This window comes from Macrotis lagotis, chromosome 2 (assembly GCF_037893015.1).
Source record: "Macrotis lagotis isolate mMagLag1 chromosome 2, bilby.v1.9.chrom.fasta, whole genome shotgun sequence".
In the NCBI taxonomy this organism is placed as follows: Eukaryota; Metazoa; Chordata; class Mammalia; order Peramelemorphia; family Peramelidae; genus Macrotis; species Macrotis lagotis.
Genome location: NC_133659.1, coordinates 36,608,261 through 36,625,931, shown reverse-complemented (window position 1 = coordinate 36,625,931; position 17,671 = coordinate 36,608,261). Strand labels below are relative to the sequence as shown.

Genomic DNA, 17,671 nt, shown 5'->3' with positions numbered 1-17,671 from the left:
TAGGTGGCACAGTGGATAGAGAATTAGCCCTGGAGTCAGGAGTACCTGAGTTCAAATCTGGCCTCAGACACTTAATAATTACCTAGCTGTGTGGCCTTGGGCAAGCCACTTAACCTCATTGTCTTGCAAAAAAAAATGGATGAATATAAAAGTACAGTTTATACCTGTAAGAATATTCTGAATTTGAGCTCTGTTGCCCTAACCCCAAAATAAAATCAGCTGCCAAATCTTATTGATTCTACTTTTTCCTTTTTTTTAGGCTTTTTTTTCTGTCATTTTTTTCTCTACTCACATAGTTATGATCATGATTCAACCCTCACCACCTCTTGCAAATACCAGGTCAATAAACATTTATTAAATGCCTATTATGTGTCAGGTACCATGTTATAAAACTTCCTAAAAAAAACTTCCTAAGGATACCAAGAAGTGACAATTCAGTCTCTCAAAGAACTCAGAGTATAACAGGGGAGACAACATACAAACAACTATGTACAAACAAGAAACATATAGGATAAATTGAAGATAATCAAGAGAGAACGCATAAGCATGGAGGGGAATTGGGAAAGGCTTCCCGTAGAAAGTAGAATTTTGGTTGGGATATGAAGGAAGCCAGGGGATAGAGGAGGCAGAGAGGATGAGGATAAGAATTTTAGAAATAAAGGACAGCATGGCAGCTAGGTGGTGTAGTAGATAGAGCACCGGCCCTGGAGTCAGTAGGACCTGAGTTTAAATCCAGTCTCAGACGCTTAATAATTACCTAGCTGTGTGACCTTGGGCAAGTCACCAACCCCACTGCCTTAAATAAGTAAATAAATAAAAATTTATAAAAGACATAAGTGACAATATTTAAAAAAAATAAAGGACAGCAAGTGAGAAGAGCCAGTGAGGAGATGGAATATCTGGTCATTCAAGTTTGATGTAGATTTGGAAAGCTGTCTCTAGAGGTATGTCTTCAAGATATAGCATGGATCTGAGCTATTTCACATTTATATTAACATCTAAGGCATGCATTTCAAATTTGAGGATTGTGCAAAGTTATGGTGTATCTCTAACACACTGAACAATAGTTATGGTTCAAAAAGATCTTGGTTGGCTAAAATGTGGAATCAAGCTAATAAGATTGCAAAGTCTTATCTATGGATTCAAAAAATAATCTTCACCAACAAAAGATGAGGGAGACACAATCTGTCTTAAAGAGCTGAATGTCAGTTCAATATATTCGCTTTATGAAATGATAGTCAAAAAAAGTTATTGAGATCTTAAGCCACCTTAAAAAAGTCTCTTATTTATCTGTAGGATTGCAATAGTTCTGTTCTCCTCTTTGTCCTGGTCCTCCTACAAAGTTATAGAGGCAGATTTAGTATTGATATAAGAGAAAAAAAACTTCCTAAGATTTAAAGCTTTCCAAAAGTGCAATTGATAGCCTTGGGGGAGAAAGAGAGAGTGGGATATTTTTCATCAGAGGTCTTCAAGCAAAAAAAACAGATAAATACAATCTCTGTTCAAGTAAGGATGAGACTAGGTTCCTTTCAATGTTGAGAGTGTAATTATGTGAATTTTAGACTTACCTCTCAGTTTAGAATCTCTTATGGAATGTGTATAATTTTGCAACCTATATAAGAAAAGATAACAAAATCATTAAGGATTCCCATTCACAGTTCCCAAAATCATTAAGGATTCCCATTCACTAGATAATTAAAAAATGATTTTTATTAACTATCTGGGAATCCTGGGATATGCAGTGAGGAGGTAGCAGGTGAGATAGAGTTGAGTCTCACCTCTGATTGCAAAGGGTTGGGGGTATATATCTGGCAGCATATACCTGGTATGTCTTTAGTGTACATGCTCCCTCATTGCATGTCTCTGTATGGAATCTGAAAGAAATCTATCAAGTTATTTGCCCAAATAATGAATAAAAACTCTGATTAAATTAAATTAAATAGAGATGGATAATATTTCATGTAAAGGCAGCATCATCCATCTCAGAAAGTAGATGTCTTCCTATGGAAAGGTCATAGTGATGAAAAACTTCCCAATTCACACCACAGATTATTTTTAGCACTTAAATGAAAAAAAATTACCTTTGTTTTTGTTCCACTGACATGACAAATTTAGCATTTTTTGAGAGAACTGAAGCTGCTTGCTGCACTCCTTTCCTTGTGGCACAAAACTACAAATGAATTAATCATAATTTTTGCATTAATCATGGTAAAGAACAGAAATTCCATTCAAAAAATAAACAAGTGAATTCATACCACAAGAGTTGGTTTCTGATCGGAGTAAGTCTGTATGACACTGGCAACTTTATAATTGAGAGATAAATCAAACTTAAACTCGGTTTGGTTACTACTCCATGGAAATCCAAGGACAACTTTGTGGAGTTTCACTGGCCTGTGATTCTCATCTATTTTCAAGCATTTAGCGGACCTCTTGCCATCTGAAAGCCACTCAGCAATCTACAAATAACAAAACATACCAGAATGTTGTGGTGGTCACTGTGTGACCCTAGGCAAGTCACTTATCCTCTCAGTGCCTTTAAAAAACTCTCAGACTCTAATGAAATCATAAGTCTAGCTTAAAAAAAAGTTCATCAAGTACCTTAAATAACTACTTTTGAGGTCAGTAGGGTGTGTACAGTTCTCCCCACTTTACAGATAAGAAAACTTGAAGCTCAAAATTTTCATTCTTCTCTGAGAATGGATTTTTAAATTAAATTTTAAATTTATACTTATTAAATTATAAGAACTTGTTCAAATTCTCACTTACATCTTCTGCATTTGGAATTGTTGCAGATACAGCCACAAATCTCACCAGAATAGCAGCACTGGAATTTTCTGAGATTTGAGATAAAGAAGATATAGTTTTCATTCGACTGACCACAACTTCAAGAGTTGGACCACGGCTTTCATCTTTCACCACATGGACCTAACCAAGAAAGCAAGGCTCAATCAACAATTTGCAAATCTGTTTAATTTCACAAACTATTATCATAGTTAAAATCCATAAAATTGTTAATATTTTATCCTTGAGTAAATCTGCATAAATATCATTTGTAGATACAAAGGTTGTAACCAAAAATATTTGATTCTTTGTTTTTTGTTAGGTTCCTCCTTTTGCTCCTCAATCTGGAAATGAACAATGAATTCTATACCTCATCAATGAGGAATAGTCGTACCAACTGGACCAAAGAATTGTCTCTCCATTTCCTTGTCATGCTATCCCATTTTTCCTGGAAAAAAAATTATTTGGAATACACTAATATAGCAATTATAATAAACATAATAAATTATAAAGGTATCACAGGATTTTATGAGACAAAATGTTTTAAAAGCTAGTGGTATTGCTCTTATCCTAAAAGTATCTGAAAAGACAAATCCTGATTTAAGGATTGTTTAAAACAATCTATACCTCCTCACTTTTTTTAGTTTGCCCATAAAATTTTCCACCACTCCCACCTAGCACCCTTAATCCTGTCATCTTCTATGAAGTCATGGCTAGTTCAAACTGAAAGGAACATAGAAGATATGTTAACAAACACAAAGTTACACAAAAAAAACCGCATAAAATTCAATCTAATAGGTTTGTCACCTAAGGAATTTTGACTATTTTTAAAACTTGTACCTATTTTGGATAACTTACTGCAGCATTTATTTCTTAGACTACGCCAAATATTTCTGATCCTAAGTTTATGTTAATTTAGTATACTGGTAGATAACAACTAAGTACTTTTTCTATGAGTAATTCTTTGTGGAGTAAAGTATAATCTATTTGCCTAATAGACCAAATGAAAAATAAAGAATAAAGAATCCCTACCGGGGTTGTCATAATAATATGGGCATGCTGAATCTCAAACAAGTCATCCACAGCTGTATCTCCTGTAAGCTCCTTACAATTCAATCCTATGGGTCCAAATTTGTTTTTCCAATCATCGAAGCGCTGACTACACAAAGCTTTTATTGGTGCCACTGTGATAGCAATAGAGAATTATTAATTTTAAGACAATAAACACTTCTCAAGTATGCTAAAAAGGATGACTAAATTGTGATCTAAAATATATATCTAAGAATGTAAGGCAGTCTAGATACAATGAAAGCAGCAAAATCATATGTTCATTTTTCTATGGTATTCTTGGGTATTTTTAAAAAATCATAAAGTTCCAGTTCTCAAATAAATTATCTTGGTTTCTTTTTCAATTTATAACCCTAAAAAGTCTATATTAAAATTAAAGTGACAATTAACATCTTTGTTATTAGAAAAGAATGGAAGGAAACTTGGTTATATCATTTCCTACTTCTGTAAAGAAGAAAAAGTTAATAATATATAGAGGATTTAGAGTCTTGGATATTTTATGAAGAAAAAGCAAAGTAGTATTATTATATGTTGGAGATATATTTTTTGCTTCATTTATATCTTATTGCTATTAACCAATGGTTCATTTATACAAGAGATAGCATACTTACAGTAAACAATTTTAATATTCAACCAGGGTAGTGGAACTTCCATTAATAATCTTGTTATAGCAAGTTCAAATATTACGGTTTTCCCAGAACCAGTTGGAGCACAAATCACGAAATTCCTATCTGTATAAAGAAGCTAGAGACACATTGGTCTTTTAAAACATAATATCAATTTTTTAAGAAAAAATAATGTAGGAATTCTGAAAAAAGTAAATTACAAAACTTAAAAATATTACAATTGAGAACTTGCATGAGATTAAATATATAATATCATTAACATTTATTATATATCATTAGCAATTTTTCATCTTGTTTTTATGAGAAAAAGATGTGGAAAAAAAGTAACAAAAACCATTCCCCTATGCTCAAGATAATATAAGTAAAATCATTAAAAACAAACTAATAATCATTGAATTAAAAATTACATACTTACATCATCCAAAGCCTTAGATTGTATATAGTTGAAATATGGAAATTCTTTGAAAATGCTTCTAAATTGTGCAGCTTAAGATGGTATTAAGGAATTAATGAATCACAGACATTTAGAGTGGGAAGGTGCCTAATATAATGTATTCCAGTTATAGGGGAGTCATTGAAAACTTTCTAAAAAACCCCTAACATGTAGTTATTAGTGTTGATTTGAACATCTACCTAAGACTGTCCATTTCCTGAATAGTCCTAATTGTCATAAAGTCATAAAATTCATAAAGTCATTTATGTATTTGACAAACATTTGAGTAATTACTCCATTCAAAGCATTAGGTTGAGTGCTGGAAATAAAAAGAAAGTTAACATAGATTTTGCTCTTAAAAAAGCTTACAATTGAAAGAGGCAAAGAAATGTATACAAATAACATAAATAATAGGGAAGCAAATGCAAAGGAAAAGTCCAGGAAAAGTTCTATGGGAAATTTAAAGATGGAAACATCACTTTCACCTGGAAGTATATAAGAAGTAAAGATTTCAGAGAGGAGAAAAATGATTTTAATCCTCATCTTACGAGAATTATCTATATAGACATCAAAAGCATCCTTGATAAAGGGATGAGAAGGAAACAAGGTACTCCTAAATAAGATCCATAATGATTCAAAGGAGTTAGCCCTAACTGTACAGATTGGGAAAACCAAGAGGGTTAGGAATACAAACAAAAGACTTTGTCCATCAGTATATTTTTCTTGACATGTAATGGACAATGAGTGTGGCCTAGAACTGAACAGGAGAAGAAAAGAAGGCTGTATTGTCTTTGGGAAATTAAGCAGTGCTTTTAAGTATGCTTAGTTAATTCCCCAGATAAAGGATCATCTTTTTAACATCAATATTCTTTTAGTGGTATTATGTGGCTGCAAGTCACAGACTACCACAATTTCCAAAAAATTAACTCCAAAGGGCAATGGAGAGGCACATGATGAGTATTAGTATGCCAAGGAGTGGCATAAAAAAAATGTGACCAGAGAACTGTATATCACCAAATAAGGTGAGCTGGTCTTATAGTAAAAGTGAAAGATGAATAGTTCAGGTTTTGCAATTCTATGCCAAGAAAAGGGATCCTGACATACTGGGTAGAATCCCTTTAGAGAATTTGCAGAACATGAACTAGTAGTCTGCATTGCTATAACGAATAAACATTTATTTAGTACTTTTCATATGTCCATATTATATGTATACAAATATAAAAGTGAGATAGTCCCTGCCCTCGAGGAACTTACATTTGAATATAGGTAAATAGTAAAAATGTGGCATATGAGCCAGGGAAATAACTTGGATAGCGAGTGAAGTGACAAGGCAGCTTGCTGACATACCCTTTTCACAGGGCAATCATAGTAATAATTTTATTATAGTTCTCAGAGCATAAATCGAAAGATGTCAGGTGTTAGGAGAAAGTACAGAGGGATACCTGATGTCAGAGAGTTCAAAGCTAAGTGGCTTAAGTCCCACCCAGGAATGGTATCTGGAAGATCAAACAACAGCAAAAGGACAGAAATGGCTAGGTGAAGATGAGGTTTAATTAGCTCAGTTGATTTTTTTCCAATTTATGCTGCATTTAACTTACTTGCGTATTGTATTCATGTTATATAAAAATCAGCCTATGAATTTGAAAGCAGGAACTATGTTTTGCTTTTTTTTGAATCCTCAGAGATTAGCGCATAGTAGGCTCTTAATAAATGTTTACTGACTGACCTGTTTTCTTGTTTAATCTAACTGATTTACCAGAAACTTCTTTTATTTTTAAAATTGGTCTTATAACCTAACCCTAGTCTCAATTTGTAGCTAGTTAATTATACAAGGATATTAGCAGTATAGGGCAGTCAAAAAAAATCTACCTGGGGATTTAAATGCTATTTCATGTATGCATTTAATAAATTAACTACATTTCCGCCAAATTTGTTTAAATTTTGGTTGTGCAGACAATAAAACAGTATTTGTACACATATGGAAATTAAATTTTGTGCCTGTCAATATAGCACCTTTTGAAAGAATCTAATTTTTTCCCCTCAAAATGTCTTTTTTCATATGAAATATTTATTTGTAACAAGGTCACAAGTGTGGACATCATGCTGGTTTTTCTCTCGTTAGGCAGTTCCATATCAATTTACATTCAGGAAAACTAATGTTTGCTTCAGACTAGATGACGAATCAGTCTTCCTAGCTCAACAGAGAACTTGACTGCTAACATCATTTATTATCACTATCATCACTTGACACCCCATTTTTGCTTTGGTTCAACAAACTCTCAGCGGTGTCACTGCAATTATATGTTATATCATGGGAAAAAGCAACTTCTACAGAACTGAAAATGACAAGAGTATTGTGGCAGGGCCACTGAAAAAATCTAGCATTGTTGGGAGCACTCAGATATCTTAAAATATTCAGAAAGATTCTTAAGATGATTTCTGGCTCAAGCACACTACAAAAACTCAAATTATATAAAACCTTTTCTATCTTTCCAATTTAAAAATACACTTGGAAGTAATAAAGTATAGAAGTCCAGTGGCTCTGACAACAAATGAAGTTTCTATTACAGAATAAATCAGTCTACACAGGTGTAAGTAACTAACAACAGGATCTTAATAAGAGAATTTGTTTCACCAAGGAAATACATCACAAAAAATTTTCTTGAAAATCATTCTCTTAACATTGTAACCTATCTTCTTAATGAAAAACTTGAAGGAAAAAACCCAAATTTTCTTTACTCTCATATAGGTAATGAAACAGTCTGTTAAAGTTAACTGTTAATCTAAATCCAAAGTCCCAATCTAATTTAGATGACTGGTGAGAAGAGATATATGCACCACTGACTTCCACCAGTTGTTCTCAGGACACCCGAAGCCTTCCTGCTACAATCTGTGTCCAAAGTCAGTTCTGACTTTGAGGACCTAGGGAGAGGTAGTAGCTTTAGTGAAAGGTACAGATGTGGAATGTGCAGGCAAGTGGGGCAGTAGAGTTTCCATTGTCAAGGTTATCATCCCAGGAATTCCTTTAGTTCGGGCTCCAGCTGCTCAGAACCTTTTTTTAGACTGTTATCAAGAATATAACTGCAAAAAGAATACTAGGTTTTTTGCCTTTGGTGGATATTTAGCTAGATTTTAGGCATCAGCTATATATTATGTTTTATTAGTCAAATGAAAAGTGAATGGGATAATATTTTCAAAAATGGTGGAAATGGCCAATATAGGATTTGTTTTGCCAGATTATGCAGCTATGCATTGATGTCTTTATTTTTTGTTTCTTTTTTTCTTAATAGGAGTAGGAGGGGTGATAGACTGGAAAGGGCAGGTCAATTTTTCAAGATGCTTGCTAATAGAAAAAAATTTAAATGATAAAACAAAAAAAATTTCTTACCACTAGAACTGTACTGAGTGTGTACTAAGTAGTGGACTCTAGTCCTTAATGAACTAGTTATTCAAATGAATTCCAAAGCATAGGATAAATACAATGCTGTCTACATGGGCATTAAGTATGATAAATACAATTTTCAAGAAGGGTGCATCCTATTGCCCTAAAAGTTCCATATAAATTTGTTACATATTTACTTGAAGTTATGTTTTATTTTCTCTTCCATAATGAGATTTGCTTTCCAACCAAAGTGAAGAATTTGCTGACAATGAAAAGGGAAGAATCACTGCTGCCCGAAATTGCAGGCTGCCCTGGATTAGAGGTTTCCCTTTCCACATTCCCTACTGGAAAGGTTTCATTACTATCTACCTCTTTCATCACTCAACATTTCTAGAAACCAAGACCATCAACCATCTTGAATCCCAATATGATCAACTAAAAATTGAGGAAGATCCTTACTAAACTGTAGTACCCAGAATTTACTAAAATACTTCAGATGTTTGACCAGAGGAGAGGAAAGTAAGATTATTATTATCTTCTTATTCCTGGAAGCTATACCCATTAGTATACCTTTCTTTCTTTCTTTTTTTTTTTTTTGGAATGACAAATCACATTGTTGATTCATCCTGATCTTGCGGTTCCCTGAAATTCCCAGGTCTTTTTCAGACAAACTGCCATCTAACCATGCTTTTGAACAATTCATGCTTGTGAAGCTATCAATGTTTTATGCTTAAGGATCACAGGAATCAAGAAGAATGAACAGCATTCTTTAGGTTGAAAGAATTTTGGAAGACTTTCCATTACACTGTTACACTCTGAGACAATGAAAGTTCTATTATTGATGTCAACTTGCCCAAGACTTGTCTCAATCCCTCTCAGCAAGAGGTAACAACCAGAACTACTTAATTGTTTTTTTCTCATTAGTCTCTCTCCTGACAACATCTATAGATTTACATCATCATCATGAAGCACAAAAAGTTACTTCCTTCTAGAAGAGTTAAATTTCTTGTTTCAGAAAGAGCTTCTTAGTTAAAATTAAATTCAAAGTATTTAGTGGTCCTTTCCTTCCTTCTCTTTATCATATTATGCAACTTGTCAATCTACTACCACATGTTAGGCTTCCCCTCTGCCTCTGCAGAGTATATGTCTTCTTTATTTTCTTTTAGAAGCACTTTATCCATTCTTCATTCTTGCTGATGACCTTGAAAATAGAGGTGCAGCCTCTAGATCTTTCACCTTTTCCATCGAAAAGATGAACTTAGTGCCTATAAAGCCATTACTTGTCACTGCCAATAAACAAACCTTACACAGTCTCAATTCACTTCCCCTCCAAAGGGCGGCTTGGTGGCGTAGTGGATAAAGCACTGGCCTTGGAGTCAGGAGTACCTGGGTTCAAATCCGGTCTCAGACATTTAATAATTACCTAGCTGTGTGGCCTTGGGCAAGCCACTTAACTCAGACATTTAATAATTACCTAGCTGTGTGGCCTTGGGCAAGCCACTTAACTCAGACATTTAATAATTACCTAGCTGTGTGGCCTTGGGCAAGCCACTTAACCCCATTTGCCTTGCAAAAAAACCTAAAAAACAAAAAACAAACAAACAAACAAAAAAAAAAAACAATTCCCCTCCAAAACATTTCACTGTACAATTTCCCTTACCCTCCATACTTGCAATATCTTCAGTCCTCTGTTATTCTTGTTGGTAACTATCTTAGCTAACTATTCCTGTAAATGACCTTTCTGAAAAGTTTATTCACTACTCTGGGGTCAGTCACTTGGGGTTCCTTTTATTCTGATACAAAGCTGACTTGTTCAATTGCCTTTAACTGGAGATTAATCTACTTAAACAATTCAAAAACAACTGGGACCATACCCTCAAGGAGTTTACAGGTTAGTGAGGAAGCGAGCAAGGCACACGGTAATTCTAATATGAGGTGGAGCATGGATAAGTACCATTAGAAAGTTACAAAGTCCTGTGAGAATCCAGAGGAGAGGCAACAAAGGAATCATGGAGGATGGGCACTTCATTATGATTGGTGGGGACAGGAGGGAAGCATTCCAGGTGAAGGACTAAGGAGTGAAGGGGAAAAAAAAGATGGAGAGAAAAGGGCATGTTTTTTCATATAACTATAAAGTGTCTTGATATTTTCATTGGAAAAATTGCCTATTCATATACCATGACCACTTATCAATTGAGGAATGACTCCTATTCTTATATATTTGACAAAGTTCTTTATATATTTGAAATACGAGATCTTTATCTGAGAATCTGTCTATAACACACACACACACACACACACACATACACAATTTCTTGCTTTTCTTCTGATCTTGCTTACATTTGTTTTAGTTGTACAAAACTGTACTAAATTATCCACTTTACACCTCACTTTGCCCTCTATTTTTTGTTTATTCATAAATTTCAGCGGACTGCTGCTAGACGTAACCATTACTGATAAGTTAGACAACTCTCCGAGTTCAGAGTGCTCCAAGTTAGTCTGGGGTTCCTGCTACAGTTAGTCTTCAGGCTTCAGCCTGGGCTAGAGACTGGAACTAATACTTAGACTGCTCCTCAGATTGGTGCCACAGTGCTGCTGCCTGCTTCTGAGCTTGTGCCTCCTCTGGTACAAAGGCTAGGGCCCATGACCACTCCTCACCCTAGACCACCACCACCACTACCACCGCCACCACCCAGGTGCTGGTCCCCTCCTCAGCCTTCCCTGGATTTATGACTTATGACTGGGTAATGTGAGACAGAACTGGAGATACCCCTTGTTATTTCACCATGCATAAGTTTAGCCCACTCTGGGACGGACCTGGAACCTTTTCTTACCCTATTATATACATTTACCCTAGGCTGGAGTGCTCTATGCAGCATGCTCCATGCCAGATTCTAATACCCAGGGTGTAGAAGTCTCCCATTTTGTCTCCCTATGTTGATCTGGCCACAAAAAAAGGATTCATTGTGATTTTTTTTTTTATTTCCTGGTTTTGACTTGGTCTGGTGCATTTTATAGATCTATTTGGAGGAATCTTGGGGGCAGGTCGATTTACTCACTCCTCTTGTCTTTTTGGCTTCATTTCTGTCCACACTCTTAAGTGTTGGCATCACTGGAGCCCATGAGTTCAATTTTAAATGATTACTATATCTATACATTCATTCCTAATAACTCTCCTATCTCTAGCCCCAATTCATCAACTCTATATTGGTCATTAAAAACTGAATTTCCTGCAGACATCTCAAGCTCAGTATTTTCAAAACAAAGCTCATCTTTCTCTCAAAAATCCACCCCTTTTGGGCTTTCCTGTCTCTCTCAAGGATATAGTCTCTCAGATTCAGAACTGTGATGTCATCCATGACTCCCCACTATCATTTATCCTATATATCTAATGAATTGAACAACTTTGCCATTTCTATTTTGACAAGAGCTCATGGGCCATGTCATTGATCCCTGCTTCAGCAAACTCCTGTGGCTCCCTATTATCTCTAGGATCAAATATAAATTCCTGTTTGGCGTTGATAGCTCTCTCCTCACAACCTAGCCACATCCCATCCTCCCAGTCTTTTCACCCATTACTCCCTTCATGCACACTCTTCATTTATAGCAGCCTCTTCACTGTTCCTTGTTCATGTACTTCTGTCTTTGTGCTGGTTGTCTCCCATTATCAACTATGCCTGCTTGAATCCATGCTTTCCTTCAAGTCTCAGCTCAAATGCTTGCTTTTGACCCTTCTAGTCCCCTAGCTGCTATATTACCGACCTTTCAGTTATCCATTATCTATGCTTTGTACAAACATGACCACAAATATGATGTGCATTTTGCTTTCCCTGAAAGAATGTACATATATTTGTACCTAAAAGTCATGGTCCTCTTTGGGAATGAAGGACAAACAACAGATAGATATTCACAAGTACATGAACTGATGAACATGTCCATTAAGTTGCTTGTGACAACAATTGTTCCTTGAGGGCAGAAACTACTTTTTCTTTGGTCTTCTGTCCCCAGCATCTAGCGCAGTGTCTGGCATATGGACAGATGGTGCTTCATAAATGTGTGCTGACTTACTAATTGTGGGGAGGCGGCCTTGGGTCCAGCAGAAAACAACAAGTTTGACCTGCCAGAAAGGCAGCAGCAGAATCCTGGCTTAGTACAATACTGAAGTACAAAGAGGCTCTCCTCACTGATGGGGGAAGGGAGGCAGCATGCCAATTCACTTGGCACTGAAATATGTGCCTAGGTTCACCATATTCTAGAGAATCATGCACACAGATGACCCCTCATCCATGTAACCAGAAATATATGTCTAGGGCATACTACCTCCACTTCAGAGTTATTTAAAAATGTTAAAAAAACTATAATTTCATAAATTTTAATTGCTATTTTATTCTAAAAAGGATACGGATTTCTGTAATAGACTTCAAGGAACAAAAATCTTTTTCTGCTGTCCCTAAAAAAAGAAAAAACTCCACAGATTTATATAAGCAGAAGGGAATTTTTCTATATAATAGATTCAAAGATCATATAAATTCTTTCAAAGGATTAGTTTAATTATATTACTGAGATGAAATAAAATAGAAAAATATAGAAAAATGTGCCACTATAGTGGCAACCTAACAACTATTAAATTTATCTGTATTTCTCTCTATATTATTAAACTTAAATTTCTCAAAACAACGACAAAATAATTTTAAAATTACCTTGAATTCCAAGAGAATCCAGAGCATTTGTGAAATTTTGTGCTTTGAAAATGCCTTCTCCGATGTCAGAAGCAAAGAGAGCATCCTTGGTAGTAAAAAGGTTCACATCTGAATATAGTGGTTTCTGCTTACTAACACTATTTTTCCATAATTCCCCTTTGTTTATCTTAGTTTTGAGATTTTCCTTTGGGTCAATATGAAAATCCAAGGCAGTACCATCATTGCAAACTTCATTACTATATGAACAGTTAGATGTTTTAAATAATCTAAAGAAAAACAAAAGATATTTTCATATATATGTATACATATATAATTTGTCATTAGGAATTACATAAATGGAAAGTTATTCGAACAAATAAGTTAATCTTTCTTCAAATATAACAGAGAAAGTCTCCAATGAATATTGCCTTCATGAATACTCATTTGGGTCAACTTCAAGTCACTGAAATTATTTGCAAATGACAGAAGAAGAAACCATTAGAAATATTCATAATATAGACTTTTTTTAACCTAAGCAGTTTTACTTATCTGAAAAAAAATTCAGTTAAATTACAAGGATAATCACTATATGATGTTATTATTCTTGTTACTGAATGAAAAACTGTTTATGTCAACAACTACCTCCTATCCACTCTGGGATCATCTCACAATTAATGCAACATTCCTTAGACAATCAAATTAGGATTACACATGTAGAAATTGGAAAAGCAAAAACAATGTTCCAAAAACAATAATAATGATGATAACAATAGCAATCATAATCTTAGACATGTATTATGTATAATGGACATAGACACAGTAAAGAGTGCTGGACCTGGGTTCAAATGTGACTTTGAAAATCCAAATCTACCTTTTTCTTGCTGAGTGACCCAGGGCAAATGACCTAACTTTGATCTGCCTTAGTTTTCCTCATCTGGCAAATGTGGATAATAACAGCAACTACCTCCCAGGGCTGGTGTGAGGTTAAAATGACGAATATTTAAATCACTTTACAAACTTTAAGCACTGAATAAGTGCTAGTTGTTATGACTGTTATTAGGTATGCTTAGAAGTTCACAAAATGCTTTACAGGCAATAGTTTATTGAATTCTTACTACAACCTTAGTAGGAAAGAATCCCCATTCAAGAGATGAAGAAACATGGTCAGGAGCACTAAGTAATTTGCCTCTGGCTACAAAGTTAAGTCAAATTCCATCTGCTATTATGTGCTCTCTCAACTTGGTATGAGAAGTGCCTTTCCCATGGATCTAGTAACCAAGAAATGATCAGCTTTTATATTGTTATTTTATGTTCAAGATATCATAGGGAAACCCATCAAAGTACTATGTTAACCAAACCACAAATTGGTAAATATGGCCCTATAATCATGACAACACTTACCTACTTGATAAAAATCATAAAGACACAAACATTAAGCAGATTGTTTATGTAAATATGAATATACATTTATCCAGATATACACATACATACCCATAAAATGCATTACTGGCTGGCTAAACTAACATATAAAAAAAATAAACTTGTTCTGTGGAGACACAGCCCTCCAAGAGTGAGAGTTTCTACAGCAGAATTTCTTTGTGGTTAGAAAATCTAAAAGTTCATCATGGAGTCTTTGAAATTATCATAGAATCCTGTTTAAAACATTGGTGTTGGACGAGGCTAATACCAATTCCATGGGTTTTCCATGTTTGCCAAGTCAATATACCTCAAATATGTAAAAGCAAAGTAAATGTTGGAACTGTAAATTCTGATAGTTAACGTATGAATTTTTTTTTTTGTTTTGGATTTTAGCAAATAAAAGAACTCTCCACCTTTGTAAACCATATTAAAACAACCAGAGATGAACTCTTTAGGTGAACTTAAGTTCTTTTAAAGCATTTGCCAGTTTTGTAGAAGATGTATTGTGTAAAGTCCAAAAAAAGGATTTCCTTACTGAGAGAAGAGTCTTTAAATGCTTCTATTTGCATGTGATATACTAATTGCATTGAGCCTCCATAGTAAATTCCTCAGAAATTCAAATAGATAGCTATAGTCAATCACATCTAAAACCCAAAATGGATAAAAACCACAAATTGCCTAGATTGCAATGTCAACTAGATAGGCATCCTGTTGAATTTATATAGGCTTTTAAACTGCTGCAAAGAAACAATTGGCAGGGCCCTTGGTTGAAGAGATCAGTCTGAAGTGCATTTGAAAAACAGCAATGCTATCAATGACTTTCCTAAAGCACTCAATAATACAAAAACTAATCTTCACATTAACATCCTCTGGCAGGGCCCCCGTGGGAACTTTGTAGGCTTTAGAGAAGAAATAATAATGGCACAGTAATGCTCAGATGAGGGCAGTGCTGGCCCAATAGTTCTGAGGTTCCTAATGGCCAGAGATGCCACAGAGGGTCCTAAGAACTAGTACTCTCTACTACAGAGATGGAAGGGAATCTAACCACAAGAGGCAGAAAGCAGAGAACTTGGAGGGAGAACAAGGAGAGCAAGAAGCAAACCTTGGGCTTGGGACAAAATCCCAGCATCGGAATTGCAGCCAGAGAGAGGAGTAAATGTAAGAAAATGTTGAGCAGAATCAAAAATTCAGTACAGAAGCACAGAGTCAAGGGGGAAAAAAATGGATTTTTCCACAAGAACTACATGAATACCTAGCAGAAATGAAGCAAGATATTAAAAATGAAAGAAAAATTTGAGGAAAAAATTGAAAGGAGAATTAAGTAGCTTAGAGAGAAAGTAGTCAGGAAAACCTGAGTTCAAATCCTGCCTTTGATTGTTTTAGTTAATTATTTAGTTAAAAATTTCTTAACAACAGTGAGAAAGAGAATCAATAGATTACTCTATTCCTGAGGCATAAATTGATCTTCAAATGAACAATATCCACATGATTAAAAATAATTCTTGACTAGATTATGTTACATCACCACAATGTGGGAAAATCATGTAAAAGAAGCATGATTTTAAGACTATTATACTTGATACTTGTCTAAAGCAACACACACCTTTTTCGGAATGTTGAAGGAATAATCTTATTTTTATCCTCTTCTGAAGAGTCAAGGAATTTTCCATTGCCTAAAACAATATTTTCAGTTGGTTCTATAGCCCCAATGGGATTCTGGCACTGATGTGCAGAACCATAACTAAGTTTGGCAGTACCAACTGGCAAATAGTCCTTATCTGTTATTCCTAAGTTTAGCTTCATTTCTCTGCTTTTGTTGGAGTAAGAATCAAACTGGAAATCATGTGTTGGTGGCATATAGTTTATAGTTTCATTAGATGTCTTCAAATGGGAAGTATACATTTCCTTATTTGTTGTCTGTTCTGCAAAAAAAAAAAAGAAATGTTACTATTAATTTTACTATATTTTCTCTAGAAAACTATTTTTTTCAAATTAGGTAAAGGAAATTTTAATGAGAAACATTTTAAAATAGTTAAATAATTATATAGGAGGAATAAAATAAGTATCAGAAAAATAAAAGGTTTATGGTACCTATTATTGTGATTATCATATTTGAATAAGGATGACAATTACTAATCATAACACTTCTGGTATCCTTTCAGCTACTAAAGTTGTCCCAAGTTTCAATGAGTCTACAGAAGAGGAATTTTTATCCCAATACTTTTATTCAATTACAAAAAAGCAGTTATTCTTCTACCTGGAAAACTGTTCATAAAATATCAACTAGAAAAGAATAATAACAGAACAGCTGCTTGTCAAAGACCTAATTCCATCTAAATTTCATCAAAAAATTTGGGAAAGACATCGAAGCAACAGCAATAAAGACTGACAACAATAATTACTATATATTAGAACAGAATAGCTATTACACTGGACATTAATATCAGGTCTACATGTGCCTCTTGAGGAAGTGGATATAGTACAGAAAGAAACAAAAATGGGAAAATCAACTGCACTAGAACAAGCAGAATCAAAGAAAGTCTGCACTAGAGGCAACAAAATTTGAAGGGCCTTCCTTGGTGAAATCAAATTTCAAGTTATAAGAAGGAAAGGAAGATAATAAAGGATGTTAACAAAGAAAGCCCCAGATGTTAGCCATCATTATTACCCCTGACTCTCAACAGGCAATTGAGAAACAATTAATAACTACTAACTCATATGCCTTCTTTCCAATTTAAGTCAAATTTTTGTGAAAATAATATACATAGGGGTGCCACTGCACTGGCCCTGGAGTCAGGAGTACCTGAGTTTAAATCCAGTCTCAGACATTTAATAATTACCTAGCTGTGTGGCCTTGGGCAAGCCACTTAACCCCATTTGTCTTGCAAAAAACCTAAAAAAAAAAATAATATAGATATGCATCAAGAGAGATCTTAAAGCAGGTATCATAACCAAACATCAGACTTTTCTTTTGGAGGCAATTGTGAGGTTAAATGACTTGCCCGGGGTCATACAGCTATTAAGTTCCAAGACAGGATTTGAACTCAGGTCCTCCTGACTTCTAAGGGGGGGGATATTCTATTCACTGCACCACCTAACTGCCCCCATATAGGTTTTTCAAAAGAGACTACCTAATAGACCATATCTTTACAATCACATGTTTCAACAAAATGTTTAAGAAATGTATGGCGTAGCTATGTAGCCTAGTGGATAAGGCACTGGGCCTGAGGTCAAGAAGACCTGAATTCAAAACTGGCCTCAATTTACTACCTGTGTAACCCTG

The 17,671-nt window shown here is 34.8% G+C and overlaps 1 protein-coding gene across 2 annotated transcripts in view; it reads right to left on the bottom strand.

The window, feature by feature from the left end:
- Positions 1–17,671, bottom strand: part of HFM1 (helicase for meiosis 1) — a 155,588-nt gene that overhangs the window by 80,383 nt on the left and 57,534 nt on the right. The window contains exons 1-11 of one of the 2 annotated variants that reach the window (XM_074221692.1): positions 15,992–16,281; positions 12,991–13,256; positions 12,693–12,740; positions 4,891–4,961; positions 4,461–4,593; positions 3,814–3,965; positions 3,152–3,229; positions 2,767–2,925; positions 2,256–2,456; positions 2,082–2,170; positions 1,569–1,612 (exon numbers count right to left, since the gene is read on the bottom strand). In XM_074221692.1, the coding sequence (XP_074077793.1) occupies positions 1,569–1,612; positions 2,082–2,170; positions 2,256–2,456; positions 2,767–2,925; positions 3,152–3,229; positions 3,814–3,965; positions 4,461–4,593; positions 4,891–4,961; positions 12,693–12,740; positions 12,991–13,256; positions 15,992–16,245 (1,495 nt within the window). In that variant the 5' untranslated portion in view covers positions 16,246–16,281. Of the gene's footprint in view, positions 1–1,568; positions 1,613–2,081; positions 2,171–2,255; positions 2,457–2,766; positions 2,926–3,151; positions 3,230–3,813; positions 3,966–4,460; positions 4,594–4,890; positions 4,962–12,692; positions 12,741–12,990; positions 13,257–15,991; positions 16,282–17,671 lie in introns of those variants that run through there. The other variant, XM_074221693.1, reaches the window with a different exon arrangement.